This window comes from Stenella coeruleoalba (assembly GCF_951394435.1).
Source record: "Stenella coeruleoalba genome assembly, chromosome: 4".
Taxonomy (NCBI): Eukaryota; Metazoa; Chordata; class Mammalia; order Artiodactyla; family Delphinidae; genus Stenella; species Stenella coeruleoalba.
Genome location: NC_137149.1, coordinates 117,972,521 through 117,989,915, shown reverse-complemented (window position 1 = coordinate 117,989,915; position 17,395 = coordinate 117,972,521). Strand labels below are relative to the sequence as shown.

Genomic DNA, 17,395 nt, shown 5'->3' with positions numbered 1-17,395 from the left:
AAATGCGTTTTAAACATAAGAAAACAAGCACCACCTCACTTACACTGAAAGAAATGTTAACTTAAAGCAATACATGAGGTATAATTTATGACTTAGATCTATAAGGTCAAACAGAATGTTAATATTCTGTGTTGGTAATGATTAGGAAGAAAAAAAACCTCATATTTTTGACATGGGTATACATTGATACAGCCTTTTTGGGAGGGAAAATTGGCAGTCTCTGTGAAAATTGAAGGTGTGCCTATGTGCTCTCTGATCCTTAATTCTACTTCTAGAAGGTTATCTAGAGATACGCTTTAGCTGTTCAAAACTGTAACATAGGAATATGCATTGTTTGCGGCAGCATAACAGTATAAGCCTCCACTGACAGAGAATTGTAGTTCATCCCCGGGGGCGGGGGGGCTAGCGTCTGCAGGTGTTAAGAAGCATACGTGGGCGTGCAGTATCAGCAGTGTCGTTCTTCTAAGGGTATCTGTGTATTTGTATATGTTAGAGCACCTGGAAGGATGCTTGGGAGTCTGTTGGCAGTTGTTTCCTTTGTCTAAGGTAATGGGGAAGTCAGGGGGAAAGGTAGACTTTTATTTTCACATCTTTTTGTTAGTGTTTGAAGTTTGGGGGGAACCATATATATAGCTAAAAGAAAAAAAGAGTTGGGTATTAGTATCAGAGTCAAGAATTCAGTACCAGTGTTTTGATGTCCTGCCATGGCTCAAGGAATGCTTGAAAGTGACTTGATACCTCAGCAGTGTTTTGCAGCGCGGGCCCACTTTGGCTGTGATCTCCTCCGTGCTCTCAGGTTGAGCTGCTCCTTTCTCACTCACACCTCCACCACGCCTCTTCACTGTTCACTTTTGTCATCTCTGCAGACCTAAGGACTTGCCTCTTACTTAAGATCTTTGTAAAAGGAGAGCCACAAAGCGTTGACTGTGTTCCCCCCCGCCCCGCCCCGCCAAAGAAGAAATGAGAGGTTGCTTTAGGAAAGAGGGGTGGGTAGGTAGACACCACGTTCTCCGTAACTTCCTGGGCACGCAGCCAGGAAGGCGGAAAGATAGTGTTCAAGAAAGGATTTTATTGGAGCCAGAAGAGTGAAGGAACTAAAACATTACAAATAAAACATTTATCTTGTTTTTGTTTGGGCATAATGAAAGAAAAGATACTGATACTTCACATTTATTTCCTCCTACCTCTAAACAGCTCCATCCTGTGACAGTGGGATGAGAGAAGACAGGAAGAAAAAAAACACTCCGACACTAAAAGCGTGCCTCTCCTCTCCTGTGTCTCAAGGGTGGGTGAATTTCGCTTTCTCTGGTATTGAGTGGTTCCCCTCCACCCCCTCCATCTAGAGATGATTTAAAAATATAACGGAGACTTGCATGATTCTGTCTCTGGACTTGCCTTCCCTACATTAGCACAGCTAGTAGGAAGGAAAGGGTGGTTTGCAGGATGGGAGGGAAGAAGCTGAATGACGGAGGTTGTGGATCAGATCCAGGCCAGGCGGCCACATGTGGGAGAAGGAAGAAGTACTCCTGCACAGTTTCTGAGTTACATTTGGGTCCTGGTTTTGCCTGGTGGCCTCTGTGAGCCATCCTGGTCCTGGCTCCATTGCACCCTCTGGCCTTCAGATGCTCCACTCGTGGGCAGGAAGGTTGAAGAAGGCAACTTGTCTGGTCCTTGCCAGTACTTACATTTGTTCTCTGACATGTTATGTGGCTACTATTTTTGCAGTTAGAGGCTCATTCGCACGCTAACAGCTGTTGTACACACAGGGCTGATGGCATGCATGTCCTGTGTTCACAGGTATTTTCGAATGGACTCTTCTGCCACCCAGTTTCACATAGAGACTCATGAGAACACATCGGGGCTTTGGTCAATGTGGTACCTCAACCATTTTGACCGTGGTGTTGTATTGAATGATGTGTTTGTTTCCAAGGAGACCAAGCGTGTTTTAAAGGTACACATGGTATTTTTATCCAAGTTTAGCCTATTTTAAGATTTGTTTAGTGTCAAATACTATGAAACTGATATTTACAGAATCTTACTTTCACTTATGAATTTTAAAGCAAGTGTTTCTTTTAACGTTTTCAGAATTACATTTAGACTCTCTTTATTTTTTTCAAACTATTGTTCAAGGAGCTCAAAGGGACCAGGATACATCTTTTAGAGATATTTGCTGTTACCATTATTTAAAAATATTATAAATTATAATATATTCTAAAAAGATTATATTTAGTAAAAAGAAGCCTGGTTCATGATACAATACTAGGTTTTTGTAAAAGACTGCCTATGAACATTTCAAGATTACTTTTGTGAAATTTAAAAACAGTTGCATGCTAAATATTAAGTGAAACCTATCATTTATATAAAAATATTTCAATATTGGACCTGGAAATAACTGAGTAAAATTGTATTTCTCAAAGTATAGAAGAACTTTAGTATCACACATTATAATGATTTTAATCATAATTAGCGTTAGTTAGGAAAGTAATTTCTCTTACTTCTTTTCTTTTTAGATTCTGAATTTCACTGGCCCTTTATTTCTACCTCCAGGCTGTTGGAAAATATTTTCTTTGAAACTTGCCGTTAAAGACTTTGCCATAAATCTATTCACCCGTGTATTTTTGACTACAAACGTAGGTGCTGTTTTTGCAGTACCTCTACAGATTTACTTGGCGCCGACCAAGGTATTGTTTACACAGTACATATGTGTTATAATTTTTGTAGTAATTATTGTTTCTTTTTATTAACTTATCTTACGGTGCTTGGACTTTATTGACCGAGTTGAGCTCATGTTTTTTAAGGCTGCCTAAGAAATTGAAGGATATTACCCGGCCAGTCTTAGATGATAAATTGTTCAGATACAGAAATCTTTATTTGAAAAGAGTTTCTATTTCTCATAAAGTGATATGAGGTAATTTTCAAATGAAATAAGGCATTACAGGTCGATAGATCTCATTTTCACTTATTTCCAAAATGTATGGAGCAAGGAATATGTGCTTGCTGTAGCAAACACAGTTGAGCTTTTAGAACAAACTTGCAATAACTTCAAATAAACTAAATCATTAAATGTTTTATTTAGACCTCTGGTAACTGGCTCCCAGCTGCTCATAATCCTTGAATTTCCTTAGCGGGCCAAATCTAAAGCCTGAAAGGGTTCACAATTAAGAAAATGCTTTCTAAAATCTGGGTAAATTGTATTTAATCTAGATCTTATCTTAAACATGCCTCATTTTTTCTTAATGTTTATTTCTTTTCATTTAGTTACTGTTATTGCTTCTTTTTGATCCAAGCTCTTCTGTATAATGCTGGGTTCCAATTTTCCACTATGAGACATTCATGCAACCATCTTCATGATTTTTCTCACTTACTAGCGTTGGTGTTTCATAGATAGAAGTGCCTCATGTTTAGCTAAAAGCTTAAAGATAGGGCTTCTAAAATTGCGCTAAACAAAATATAAGGTTAATTTCATTCATCCATATTTTGAGCAGGGGAGGTTTCTTGGAAATTTCCTTTTCCCATCAAAGGATGCATACTGGAAGCGTGACTGGGAGGGAGCAGGCAGGCTGCAGGAATGTGTGGAAGCAGCAGGTCTGCTTGCCGGGCCTAGGAAGTGCGACATTCATTTAAATGTCCTGAGTAGCTTAGGAGTTACTATGGATTAGAGTACAGTTTGTTACAAACCCTACTAAGAATGTCCTGAGACTAATTTAATCCTGACTTCAGAAGGCAGCTTGGTGTCTGTCAGGCCCAGGGGGTGTGTGTCACTGTGGGCACTGATTATTGCACAGAATCCACTGTAGTGACCCTGCCTGTGATAGACAGTTAGAGCTCTCGTTCAAGGAGAAAGGAAGCCAAGAAACCCCTTTCTAGCAGTCTGGCTTCTGGACAAAGGGAAGTTCGCTGAGGTGGAGGCCAACGTCTGCTACGCATTTGAGTGCATTAGGATTTTTGTGTTTAGTGTTGTGTTGTAAGTTATTCATATATTACTTTTCAATCTAGGAAGGGAGTCTGGGTTTTGAAGTGATAGCACATTGTGGCATGCATTATTTCATGGGAAAATCAAAAGCGGGTAAGTATTTTGCCCTTAGGCTTTTTGTAGAACTCTAGTTTGGGATTGGGTGGGAAGTAGTGAGGAAAATTCGTATTTGTAGATGGAATAATTAGTCCTATTAACGTCATTGCATCATATTCTGTTCTTTAAGAGCATGATCATTAATAGAACGACTTGAAATTGTTAAGAATCCTCCAGAAACATCCGAGTGCTTGTGTAATTAAAGCCCCCTGAAGTCTTAGCCTCTACTTTTGTAAGGGATTTTTTTCAGACACGTTATTTGATCATCATAGCAACCTCGTTGCCAGGAACAATTGGAAGATTCTGGTTCTTTTATAAAAGGGCTGACTAGAAGTTAGTAAAAAAATAATTTGGAATTGTGTTTGAAGACTCTAGTACAGGAGCATAAACATCGTATAGGGAGCGCTAGTTGCTGTCTGAGCCTGAGGGCCAGAGTGTTGACAGAGAAAGCTGTTCCTGGTTTTCTTCCTGCTTTTTGACTTATTAAAATATGTAATCTAAGGACAGTGTTATAGCACAGAGATTTCCTTTGGGAGATTCCCACTTTTCCGCCCTGATAATGCTCTTTAGCACAGACAAGACAGAACAGATAACTAGAGAGGGCAAGGTGAGCCGGAGACCAGCTTACAAATGTAAACACGCACCTTCTCTAGACTGAGCCCTGCTCTGGGCTCTCTTCTGAGGCTTGCTGTTTGCGCATCAGCATTCTGCCTAATAACCCGGCTTAGATGATGACTAGCACTTACGTGGAAGCAGTTTAGCCTTTTAGGTATAAAGCTGTTAAACATGGTCCGAGTATGATTTTTAACTTGTTTCAGACTGTATTCATGAGCCATGTGTCTTTTATGTTATTACCTTCACATAATTCGATTTAGTTTTGTTTTATACGTTTCTTTGATTTGATATATCATTTGCCATTGAGTTAGAGGGACTTTTAGTAGAGCAATCCGAGGACAGGGGGGCATTGATCACTTTACCGTCCTCTCAGTTTGAGAAGTTTTAACCCTCAGCCCTTGGCATTATTTACTAAGTGAATTGTGTTTTCCATACATCTAAATAGTACATCTGATTTAACTTGTAGAAAATCCTAACTGGGAAGGGAGCCTTTCTCTGGATTGGTCTACCTGGGATGTGGATTCCGAACTTGCAAATACACTGTATGAAAGATGGAAGAAATTAAAAAATGGTGACGTCTGCAAGTATGTTTTCACCTCTCTTTGTTCAGCACTGGGGAGACATTGTGACATAATACTTTATTGAAATTTCAACACCGAATTTTTAATATCTAGCCTTTTATTTTGACAAATTTCAAACCTCAGAAGATTTGAAAAGTATAGTATGGTAAATATTCAAATATTCCCAATCAATCTAGACTCACTAGTTGTTTACATTTTTACCACTTTTGCTTTTTTCTCTCTCTCTACGTCTGTATCTATGTGCACATACATACATTTTCTTTTTGCTGAGTCATTTGAAAGTAAGCTGTAGACATCATGATACTTCAACCCTCAGTACTTTATTAGGAAAGACATTCTTTTCGAAGGAGAACGTTCTCCTCCATATAACTACACTGCCATTACATACCCAGCAAACTTAACACTGATGCAATTATGTGAGCTGATATACCGTCTAGATTCACATTTCCCTAGTTGACCCCAAAATATCCATTATAGCTGTCTTTTTCTTTTTCCTTTTTTTTTTTAACATCTTTATTGGAGTATAGTTGCTTTACAATGTTGTGTTAGTTTCTGCCGTAGAACAAAATGAATCAGCTATATGTATACATATATCCTCATATCCCCTCCCTCTTGCATCTCCCTCCCACCCTCCCTATCCCACCCCTCTAAGTGGTCACAGAGCACCGAGCTGATCTCCCTGTGCTATGCAGCTGCTTCCTACTAGATATCTGTTTTACCTTTGGTGGTGTATATATGTCCATGCCACTCTCTCATTTCGTCCCAGCTTACCCTTCTCCCTCCCCGTGTCCTCAAATCCATTCTCTTTGTCTGCGTCTTTATTTCTGTCCCACCCCTGGGTTCTTCAGAATCTTTTTTATGTTTTTTAGATTCCATATATATGTGTTAGCATATGGTATTTGTTTTTCTTTTTCTGACTTACTTCACTCTGTATGACAGACTCTAGGTCCATCCACCTCACTACAAATAACTCAATTTCATTTCTTTTTATGGCTGAGTCATATTCCATTGTACATATGTACCACATCTTCTTTATCCATTCATCTGTCGATGGATACTCAGGTTGCTTCCATGTCCTGGCTATTGTAAATAGTGCTGCAATGAACATTGAGGTGCATGTGTCTTTTTGAATTATGGTTTTCTCAGGGTATATGCCCAGTAGTGGGATTGCTGGGTCATACGGTAGTTCTATTTTTAGTTTTTGAAAGAACCTCCATACTGTTCTCCATAGTGGCTGTATCAATTTACATTCCCTCCAACAGTGCAAGAGGGTTCCCTTTTCTCCACACCCTCTCCAGCATTTCTTGATTGTAGATTTTTTGATGATGGCCATTCTGACTGGTGTGAGGTGATACCTCATTGTAGTTCTGATTTGCATTTCTCTAATGATTAGTGATGTTGAGCATTCTTTCATGTGTTTGTTGGCAATCTGTATATCTTCTTCGGAGAAATGTCTATTTAGATCTTCTGCCCATTTTTGGATTGGGTTGTTTGTTTTTTTGATATTGAGCTGCATGAGCTGCTTATATATTTTGGAGATTAATCCTTTGTCAGTTGCTTCATTTGAAAATATTTTCTCCCATTCTGAGGGATGTCTTTTGGTCTTGTTTATGGTTTCCTTTGCTGTGCAAAAGCTTTGAAGTTTCATTAGGTCCTGTTTGTTTATTTTTGGTTTTATTTCCATTTCTCTAGGAGGTGAGTCAAAAGGATCTTGTTGTGATTTATGTCATAGAGTGTTCTGCCTATGTTTTCCTCTAAGAGTTTGATAGTTTCTGGCCTTACATTTAGGTCTTTAATCCATTTTGAGTTTATTTTTGTGTACGGTGTTAGGGAGTGTTCTAATTTCATTCTTTTACTTGTAGCTGTCCAGTTTTCCCAGCACCACTTACTGAACAGGCTGTTTTTTCTCCATTGCATATTCTTGCCTCCTTTATCAAAGATAAGGTGACCATATGTGTGTGGGTTTATCTCTGGTCTTTCTATCCTGTTCCATTTACCTATATTTCTGTTTTTGTGCCTGTACCATACTGTCTTGATTACTGTAGCTTTGTAGTATAGTCTGAAGTCAGGGAGCCTGATTCCTCCAGCTCTGTTTTTCTTTCTCAAGATTGCTTTAGTTCTTTGGGGCCTTTTGTGTTTCCATACGAACTGTGAAATTTTTTGTTCTAGTTCTGTGAAAAATGCCATTGGTAGTTTGATAGGGTTTGCATTGAATCTGTAGATTGCTTTGGGTAGTATAATCATTTTCACAATGTTGATTCTTCCAATCCAGGAACATGGTATATCTCTCCATCTGTTTGTATTGGCTTTAATTTCTTTCATCAGTGTCTTATAGTTTTCTGCATACAGGTCTTTTGTCTCCTTAGGTAGGTTTATTCCTAGGTATTTTATTCTTTTTGTTGCAGCGGTAAATGGGAGTGTTTCCTTAATTTCTTTTTCATATTTTTCATCATTACTGTATAGGAATGCAAGAAATTTCTATGCACTATTTTGTATCCTGCTACTTTACCAAATTCATTGAGTAGCTCGAGTAGCTCTAGTAGTTTTCTGGTAGCATCTTTAGGATTCTATAGTATAGTATCATGTCATCTGCAGACAGTGACAGTTTTACTTCTTCTTTTCAGATTTGGATTCCTTTTATTTCTTTTTTTTCTCTGATTGCTATGACTAAAACTTCCAATACTATGTTGAATAATAACGGTGAGAGTAGGCAACCTTGTCTTGTTCCTGATCTTAGAGGAAATGGTTTCAGTTTTTCACCACTGAGAACAATGTTGGTTGTGGGTTTGTCAAATATGGCCTTTATTATGTTGAAGTAGGTTCCCTCTATGCCTACTTTCTGTAGAGTTTTTTTTTTATCATAAATAGGTGTTGAATTTTGTCAAAAGCTTTTTCTGCATCTATTGAGATTATCATATAGTTTTTATCCTTCAGTTTCTTAATTTGGTGTATCTCATTGATTGATTTGCATATATTGAAGAATCCTTGCATTCCTGGGATAAACCCCACTTGATGATAGTGTATGATCCTTTTAATGTGCTGTTGGATTCTGTTTGGTAGTATTTTGTTGAGGGTTTTTGCATCTGTGTTCATCAGTGATATTGGCCTATAGTTTTCTCTTTTTGTGACATCTTTGTCTGGTTTCGGTATCAGGGTGATGGTGGCCTCGTAGAATGGGTTTGGGAGTGTTCCTCCCTCTGCTATATTTTGGAAAAGTTTGAGAAGGATAGGTGTTATTAGCTCTTCTCTAAATGTTTGATAGAATTCGCCTGTGAAGCCGTCTGGTCTTAGGCTTTTGTTTGTTGGAAGATTTTTAATCACACTTCCAATTTCAGTGCTTGTTATTGGTCTGTTTATATTTTCTATTCCTTCCTGGTTCAGTCTCAGAAGGTTGTGCTTTTCTAAGAATTTGTCCATTTCTTCCAGGTTGTCCATTTTATTGGCATATAGTTCCTTGTAGTAATCTCTCATGATCCTTTGTATTTCTGCAGAATCAGTTGTTACTTCTCTTTTTTCATTTCTAATTCTGTTTAATTGAATTTTCTCCCTTTTTTTCTTGATGAGTCTGGCTAATAATTGTTTATCAATTTTGTTTATCTTCTCAAAGCACCAGCTTTTAGTTTTATTGATCTTTGCTATCATTTCCTTCATTTCTTTTTCATTTATTTCTGATCTGATCTTTATGATTTCTTTCCTTCTGCTAACTTTGGGTTTTTTTGGTTCTTTCTCTAATTGCTTTAGTTGTAAGTGTAGGTTGTTTGAGATTTTTCTTATTTCTTGAGGTAGGATTGTAGTGCTATAAACTTCCCCCTTAGAACTGCTTTTGCTGCATCCCATAGGTTTTGGGTCATTGTGTTTTCATTGTCATTTGTTTCTAGGTATTTTTTCTATTTCTCTTTGATTTCTTCAGTGATCTCTTGGTTATTTATTAGTGTACTGTTTAGCCTCCATGTGTTTGTATTTTTAACAGTTTTTGTCCTGTAATTGATATCTAGTTTCATAGTATTGTGGTCAGAAAAGATACTTGTTACACTTTAAATTTTCTTAGATTTACCCAGGCTTGATTTGTGACACAAGATATAATCTATCCTGGAGAATGTTCCATGAGCACTTGAGAAGAAAGTGTAGTATATATTTTTTGGATGGAATGTCCTATAAATATCAAGTCCATCTTGTTTAATGTGTCATTTAAAGCTTGTGTTTCCTTATTTATTTTCATTGTGGATGATCTGTCCATTGGTGAAAGTGGGCTGTTCAAGTCGCCTACTACGATTGTATTACTGTTGATTTCCCCTTTTATGGCTGTTAGCATTTGCCATATGTATTGAGGTGCTCCTGTGTTGGGTGCATAAATATTTACAGTTGTTATATCTTTTTCTTGGATTGATCCCTTGATCACTATCTAGTGTCCTTCTTTGTCTCTTGTAATAGTCTTTATTTTAAAGTCTGTTTTGTCTGATACGAGAATTGCTACTCGAGCTTTCTTTAGCTTTCCATGTGCCTGGAATATTTTTTTCCAGCCCCTAACTTTCAGTCTTTATGTGTCCCTAGGTCTGAAGTGGGTGTCTTGTAGACAGCATATATACGGGTCTTGTTTTTGTATCCATTCAGCCAGTTTGTGTCTTTTGGTGGGAGCATTTAATCCATTTACATCTAAGGTAGTTATCGATATATATGTTCCTATTACCATTTTCTTAATTGTTTGTTATTGTAGGTCCTTTCCTTCTCCTGTGTTTCCTGCCTAGAGAAGTTCCTTTAGCATTTGTTGTAAAGCTGGTTTGGTGGTGCTGAATTCTCTTAGCTTTTGCTTGTCTGTAAAGGTTTTAATTTCTCCGTCCAATCTGAGTGAGATCCTTGCTGAGTAGAGTAATCTTGGTTGTAGGTTTTTTCCTTTCATCACTTTAGGTATGTGCTGACACCCCCTACTGGCTTGCAGAGTTTCTGCTGAAAGATCAGCTGTTAACCTTATGGGGATTCTTAGACCCTTTCTTCTTCTCTTCTTCTCCTGGGACCCCTGCAATTCGAATGTTAGTGCGTTTAATGTTGTCCCAGAGGTCTCTGAGACTGTCCTCAATTCTTTTCTTTCTTTTTTCTGCTCTGCGGTAGTTATTTCCACTATTTTATCTTCCAGGTCACTTATCCATTCTTCTGCCTCAGTTATTCTGCTATTGATTCCTTCTAGAGTATTTTTAATTTCATTTATTGTGTTGTTCATCATTGTTTGCTCTTTAGTTCTTCTAGGTCCTTGTTAAATGTTTCTTGTATTTTCTCCATTCTATTTCCAAGATTTTGGATCATCTTCACTATCATTATTCTGAATTCTTTTTCAGGTAGACTGCCTATTTCCTCTTCACTTGTTTGGTCTGGTGGGTTTTTACCTTGCTCCTTCATCTGCTGCATATTTCTCTGTCTTCTCATTTTGTTTAACTTATTGTGTTTGGGGTCTCCTTTTTGCAGGCTGCAGGTTTGTAGTTCCCATTGTTTCTGGTGTCTGCCCCCAGTGGGTGAGGTTGGTTCAGTGGGATGTGTAGACTTCCTGGTGGAGGGGACTGGTGCCTGTGTTCTGGTGGGTGGGGCTGGATCTTGTCTTTCTGGTGGGCAGGACTGCGTCTGGTGGTGTATTTTGGGGTGTCTGTGAACTTAGTATGATTTTAGGCAGCCTCTCTGTGTTCCTATCTTACTAGTTGTTGACATGGGGCATCCAGCACTGGAGCTTGCTGGCCATTAGGTGGAGCTGGGTCTTAGCACTGAGACGGAGATCTCTGGGAGAGCTCATGCCAATTGATATTACATGGGTCCAGGAGGTCTCTGGTGGTCCAGTGTCCTGAACTTGGCTCTCCCACCTCAGAGGCTCAGGCTTGACACCAGGGCAGAGCACCAAGACCCTGTCAGCCACATGGCTCAGAAGAAAAGGGAGAAAAAAGAAAGAAAAGAATAAATAAATAATTTTAAAAATTATTAAAATAAAAAATAAAAATAATAAAAAGTAGAGAATAACCAAACCAATAAACAAATCCCCCAGTGTTAACAAGTGCTAAAAACTATAGTAAGATAAGCATAAAAATCAGAAACAAATCAGCTGCAGACTGCCAACCCCAACTCTACAATTGCTCGCGAAGTCCACTGCCTCAACTTCGGGATGATTCGCTGTCTATTCAGGTGTTCCACAGATGCAGGGTACATCAAGTTGATTGGGGGGATTTAATCCGCTGCTCCTGAGGCTGCTGGGAGAAATTTCCCTTTCTCTTCTTTGTTTGCACAACTCCTGGGGTTCAGCTTTGATTTTGGCCCTGCCCCTGCTTATAGGTCACCCTCAGGCATCTGTTCCTGCCCAGACAGGATGGGGATAAAGCAGTGGTTGATTAGGGGGCTCTTGCTCATTCAGGCCGGGGGTGGGGAGGGAGGAGTATAGTAGTTATACTTCGAACACGGGATGAGCCTGCGGTGGTACAGGCTGACGTGACGTTGCAACAGCCTGAGGCGTACTGTGTGTTCTCCCAGGGAACTTATCTCTGGATCACGGGACCCCGGCAGTGGCGGGCTTCACAGGCTCCTGGCGGGGTGTGGATAGTGACCTGCACTTGCACACAGAATTTTTTGTGGCAGCAGCAGCAGTGTTAGCGGTTCATGCCCATCTCTAGGGTCCGAGCTGATAGCCACGGCTCATGCCCATCTCCGGAGCTCGTTTAGGCGGTTACCTGAATCTCCTCTCCTCACGCACCCCCAAAACAATGGTCTCTTGCCTCTGAGGCAGGTCCAGACTTTTTCCTGGACTCCCTCCCGGCTACTTGTGGCACAGTAGCCCCCTTCAGGCTGTGTTCACGCAGCCAACCTCAGTCCTCTCCCTGGGATCTGACCGAAGCCGGAGCCTCAGCTCCCAGCCCCCATGTGCCCCGGCGGGTGAGCAGACAAGCGTCTCGAGCTGGTGAGTGCTGGTTGGTACCGATCCTCTGTGTGGGAATCTCTCCACTTTGCCCTCTGCACCCCTGTTGCTGCGCTCCCCTCCATGGCTCTGAAGCTTCCCCCCCTGCCCACACCCCATCTCCGCCAGTGAAGGGGCTTCCTAGTGTGTGGAAACCTTTCCTCCTTCACAGCTCCCTCCCACTGGTGCAGGTCCCATCCCTATTCTTTTGTCTCTGTTTTTTTTCTTTTTTCTTTTGCCCTACCCAGGTACGTGGGGGGTTTCTTGCCTTTTGGGAGGTCTGAGGTCTTCTGCCAGCGTTCAGTAGGTGTTCTGTAGGAGCAGTTCCATGTGTAGATGTAGTTTTGATGTATTTGTGGGGAGGAAGGTGATCTCCACGTCCTACTCTTCTGCCATCTTGAAGGTCCCTCCTCTCTTTTTCCTTTTTTAAAATCCAGAGTCCATTCAAGGACCATGCATTACATTTGGTTGTCATGTTTCCTTAATTTTCTTCAGACTAGTGTCTGCACTTTTTTTCGTCTTTCATAGTGTCAGTGTTTTAAAGCGTCCTAGCCAGTTGTCTTACAGAACATTCAACACGTTGGATTTTTTGGGGGTTGCTTCTTCAAGTTTACATTCCTGTTGAGCATTTCGGGGAAGAGTACTAATTACTTGGTCGGTGTTGTGTCCTTATCATTTCATCACCTGAGGGAGGGACATAAATGTCAATTTGTCCCATTATTGACATTGCTCAGTTGAATCATTGGACTCTCTCCATTGTAGATAGTTTTCCTTTTGCAATTAATACGTAATATGTGCTATGATAATTCAAGACCATGTACATTTCCTGTTCCCTAAGAATGTTTCACCCCATGATTTTGGCATCCATTGATAATCCTTGCCTGGGATCAGTTGTTGAATGGATGGCTGCAAAAATGGTGATGTTTCTAATTATTTTGTTCATTCTACACTCTTTTTGAGCATCACTATGGATTCTTTGGTCCTTACCCCCATTATTATTTTTGATGCTGACTTGTCCCAGATTTGCCTGATCGGAGCACTGTGTGCCAGTCATTCTTTGAGCACTTCCTTGCTCTCTAGTAAAACAGGACCTTCCAGGATCATCTTGTAGTTTGTGTCACCCAGGCCCCAAATAAATCATTTTTTTCCAAGATCCCCTTGTTCCTCTTAGTGGAAGTGATTTCCTTTTTTTCTGTCAAAATTATTTTTCATAATTTCTTTGTTTGCGAATTACACAGGAGGAACGTTTTAGGCATGACTCGGTTTGCCCACTCGAAGAAATCCAAGGAGTCCGAACCCTTTGCTCTCTTCCTGCCTCGCTTGATCCCGGAGGCTGGCCTCGTGATAAACTTCAGTGCCACCGCCCTGAGGAACAGCGTGGTGAGAGTCCTGCGTCTTTTCATCTCTTCATTTCACCCCAGCTCTTGGGTTTTTATGTTATCAGAGTATCGCCACCTTGAGATACTGTTTTAGAACCAAAATTAGTTGAAATTAAGTGACGCACGTATGCCATTCAGTGCTTTTAGGAGGGAGGTGTCAGAAGAACAAAGTAAGGGGTAAAACTCGTGAACAGACTGAAAGTGCTTAAAACAAACACGTTTTATGAAGTCTGTATTCAGTTCAGAATCTATCAGCTAAGAAAGTATTCAACTGCAACAACAGAGAACATCCTGACTAACACGGGCTTCAGTAGGAGTGAGTGAGTTTGAAGTTCAGAGGGGAGAGGAGTTGACTGGGTGATCGTTCGTGGTTAGATGCAGGTGATGCACTTTTGCAGGGGCATCTCAGGAGTGGTTCTGCCTTCCCTGGGGTCTGACTCTCTTCTCTGCACGTCTAGGTGAAGTACTTTGTGGTGAAGAACCCTTCCTCATGGCCAGTCTCCCTGCAGCTCCTGCCTGTCTCCTTGTACCCAAAGCCCGAGGCTGCCGCACGCCTGCTGCACAAATGGTAATGCCCAGCTGGTGGAGACCTCTCACGGGGTGTTGGGAGGTCCTGTTAAGACCCAGAATTATTTAACGTCCTTTGCATTTTCCCTGGGACCTGTGTGTGGGTGTGCATGGGATCAGCCTGTGACCACAGCCCCCGTCTCCTCAGTGCAGACCCCTGAGGACAATTCCCAGTTCTGGGTACTGTGTGGGTCTTGAATGTTACCATGTCAAGTCCAGGGCCCAGCAGAATATTCTTTTCTTGTCAGGGAACCTTTACAATCATGATTTTTCACATGTACTCCTAAAATTTAGAATTGAAATCATAGTGACCTCTGGGCAACACAAGATATGAGTTTAGTGGTTCAGTGTGTTTTAACCTAGTGTTGTTATACAAAATATGATCATAGTTCACGTCCGTTACATCTTATTTTTGCACAGTAGTCACAGTTTCACTTAGCATGTTTCCTCTTCTGGCTCAGTGACGCCTGCCCTCATCCCTGGGCCTCAGCTTCAGGATTCCTGATGTTTTGGACCACATGAGTCTCTGTTTGGGGTGGGGGTAGAGGCGTTCTGTGCTTTGAAGGATGTTTAGCAGCATTCCTGGCTCCCACCCAGTAGATGCCAGTGGGACCTCCCCAGCTGCAGCAACCAAAAGTGTCTCTAGATGTGGCCAGATGTCCACTGGGAGATAGAACGGTCCATGGCTGAGAGTCACTTCCTATCAGGTTCCATAGCTGTGAACCATCTGGGGAAAAAAACATTGCTTCATGTTGGGAGCTTCTGTCACCATATGATTCTTTACATTCTGTGCTGCCAACATGATTCATTCAACAATATTTATTGAGCTCTTACAACATGCCTGGTACAGCGTGGGGGGCTGGGACACAGGAGTGACAGGTTGGGGTGAATTGTGTCTGTGTGCAAACAAATGCATACGTATCTATGTGCACACGTATGTTCTTCTTTCTCTCTTGGTGATCTGAATGCTATTTTAAACATTTTTTTCTTTATAGGTTTGGCACCGATGTGCAGATGATTAATTTCACAACGAGTGAATTCCAGCTCACCAAAGCTTGCCCTTACCGGGTAGGATGTCATCTTTAAACAGAAAAAAGAATGCTGACCAACTAGACACGTAGCATATGGGCCTCACTGATTTGTGTTTCAAGTGTCTTTATGTAATATGTGTGGCTCTCTATTTTTATATTCTAGGAGTTAAGTATACATAGCAGCTTTTTCCAATTAACTAATGCAGCAGGAGCCCATGGTTCATGTGAGCCTGTAAATCATTTTAATTTGATCATTTAGATTCATGTGAGTGAGGAAATAACAATTGAATCAGAGCTATGTAGAAAACCATAAAACCCGAGATCCCAGAATTTATAATTGTCTTAAGATTCCTTGGCCCCATCAAATTCTTTTAAGGGCAAGATAAGGTAAAAACAAATACGTTAAAAAGAAATCTTCTCTTACTAAACTGGCTTCATGTTTTTAGCAGATCACCCAGTTTCTGTGATAGTCACCTGCTCTATAAAAAAGGATTCCTGGGAGTCTTGAGCCTGTGGGCCCTCATGAGGTCTCGCATAAATTATACCCAGGGAGGGAGTAAACATGCCACGTGACGAGGACATTGCTTAACTGGGAACTGGCAGCCTGCTTTCTGAGTTTTCACGCAGTCGTTCTGTGCGTCACTGGTATTCTGTGCTTGAGACCAATTAAAAATGAAGCATCTCTTAAAAAAATACACTGACACACATATGCATGTCACTGTGGTTCTAATACACACATGTATTCAAATGCCTTGGGTATTTTCTTCTTTCTCTACCCATAACCCTCCAAAGATACACTGTTGGCTGTAGATTAACTTGAAAGAGGGGGGCCACAGATAGCCTCCAACTGTGAGTTAGAACGAATCAAAGCAAGCTTTTAAGTGGATTTTTAACAGAGAGTTATTTATAGTAAGAAACACGCAAGCAGTAACGTTCCTTTCCCTTTGTCAGTGGTCTAGGCAGCAGGGTCTTGTGTTAGCAAGCCTGTCCTGCCCTGTCCCTCTCATTCTTCTCTTCACCAGGCAGTCTCCCAGGACTGTTGGGAGGTAAATGAGTCCAAAATGCTGACAGGTATTTTGTCCCACGACTATTTAACCACATGTAACTTGAAATTCCAAAAATAATGCCAGTTTCTTTTACATGTCAGTGTTCTATTCAGATTTAAACAAATGGTGGAACTCGCAAAAAGTTTTTAATCTGTGATTGAAGATTTCCCCCGAGAATGTTATACCTTTTGTGACAAAGGAGATATCACTATTGTTAATTTATTACACTGACAGAAAGAATAGTCAGTATCAATGTCTCTGAGACACTACAAATTTAACTTAAAATTCTTATTAGAATTCTTTGCCATATAAGAAAGGCCTACATTTTTGTTGGTTTATTTTTAGAAATGCGGTTCCTTTGGTTAAGAGCATGTGGAATTAGACATTCAAAGTTCCAAATCCAGGCTCCTCCATGTAGTCCTGGGTAAATTATTTAACCTCTCCAGGTCTTCTCCTTCTCACTCATAATAATGTTTGAAGATTCCATAGGTTTATAGAATGCTTAGCATTTTATATACCTAATTATATTCCAGAGCCTGGCATATAAGAACTATTTTATTTAATAATTGGTGCTGTTGTTATTATGCTTTTAATACCCTAAATCGGCAGCTTTTTTTCAACATTCATATGTGTATAATGAAGTTGTAATGAATTATAAACTTCATGAAGTTTATAATTTTAATGAAAATGAATCAAATACCATCACTATTTCTTCTTTCAGATAGTATGGGAAATGCGAGCAATAACTGAGGGATAAAACAAATTTAAAAACTAAAAATATAGAAAAGAGAAATATTATGTAGACTACATGGTTACAGTTCTAAAGAATTAATAAATTATTTTTAGTGAGAAGGAGCTAGAGAAAACATTGGAAAGAGGGAAAGTCTACCACAATGATGAAGAACTAAATCTTTTTTTTTTTTTTTTTTTTTTGCGGTATGCGGGCCTCTCACTGTTGTGGCCTTTCCCGTTGCGGAGCACAGGCTCCAGACACGCCGGCTCAGCGGCCATGGCTCACGGGCCCAGCCGCTCCGCGGCATGTGGGATCCTCCCGGACCGGGGCACGAACCCATGTCCCCTGCATCGGCAGGTGGACTCTCAACCACTGCACCACCAGGGAAGCCCAAAGAACTAAATCTTGAATATTAACTTTAGAACACAAAATTTATTCAGAGAAAGTAAGAA

At 40.4% G+C, this 17,395-nt stretch overlaps 1 protein-coding gene across 4 annotated transcripts in view; it reads left to right on the top strand.

Annotated features, from left to right (window-relative positions):
* Positions 1-17,395, top strand: part of TMEM131L (transmembrane 131 like) — a 160,154-nt gene that overhangs the window by 103,477 nt on the left and 39,282 nt on the right. For all 4 annotated transcript variants that reach the window (XM_079919670.1, XM_079919669.1, XM_079919668.1 and 1 more), the window contains 8 exons: positions 1,195-1,285; positions 1,798-1,951; positions 2,511-2,681; positions 3,997-4,066; positions 5,151-5,268; positions 13,426-13,567; positions 14,025-14,134; positions 15,129-15,201. In XM_079919670.1, the coding sequence (XP_079775796.1) occupies positions 1,195-1,285; positions 1,798-1,951; positions 2,511-2,681; positions 3,997-4,066; positions 5,151-5,268; positions 13,426-13,567; positions 14,025-14,134; positions 15,129-15,201 (929 nt within the window). The remainder of the gene's footprint in view (positions 1-1,194; positions 1,286-1,797; positions 1,952-2,510; positions 2,682-3,996; positions 4,067-5,150; positions 5,269-13,425; positions 13,568-14,024; positions 14,135-15,128; positions 15,202-17,395) is intronic.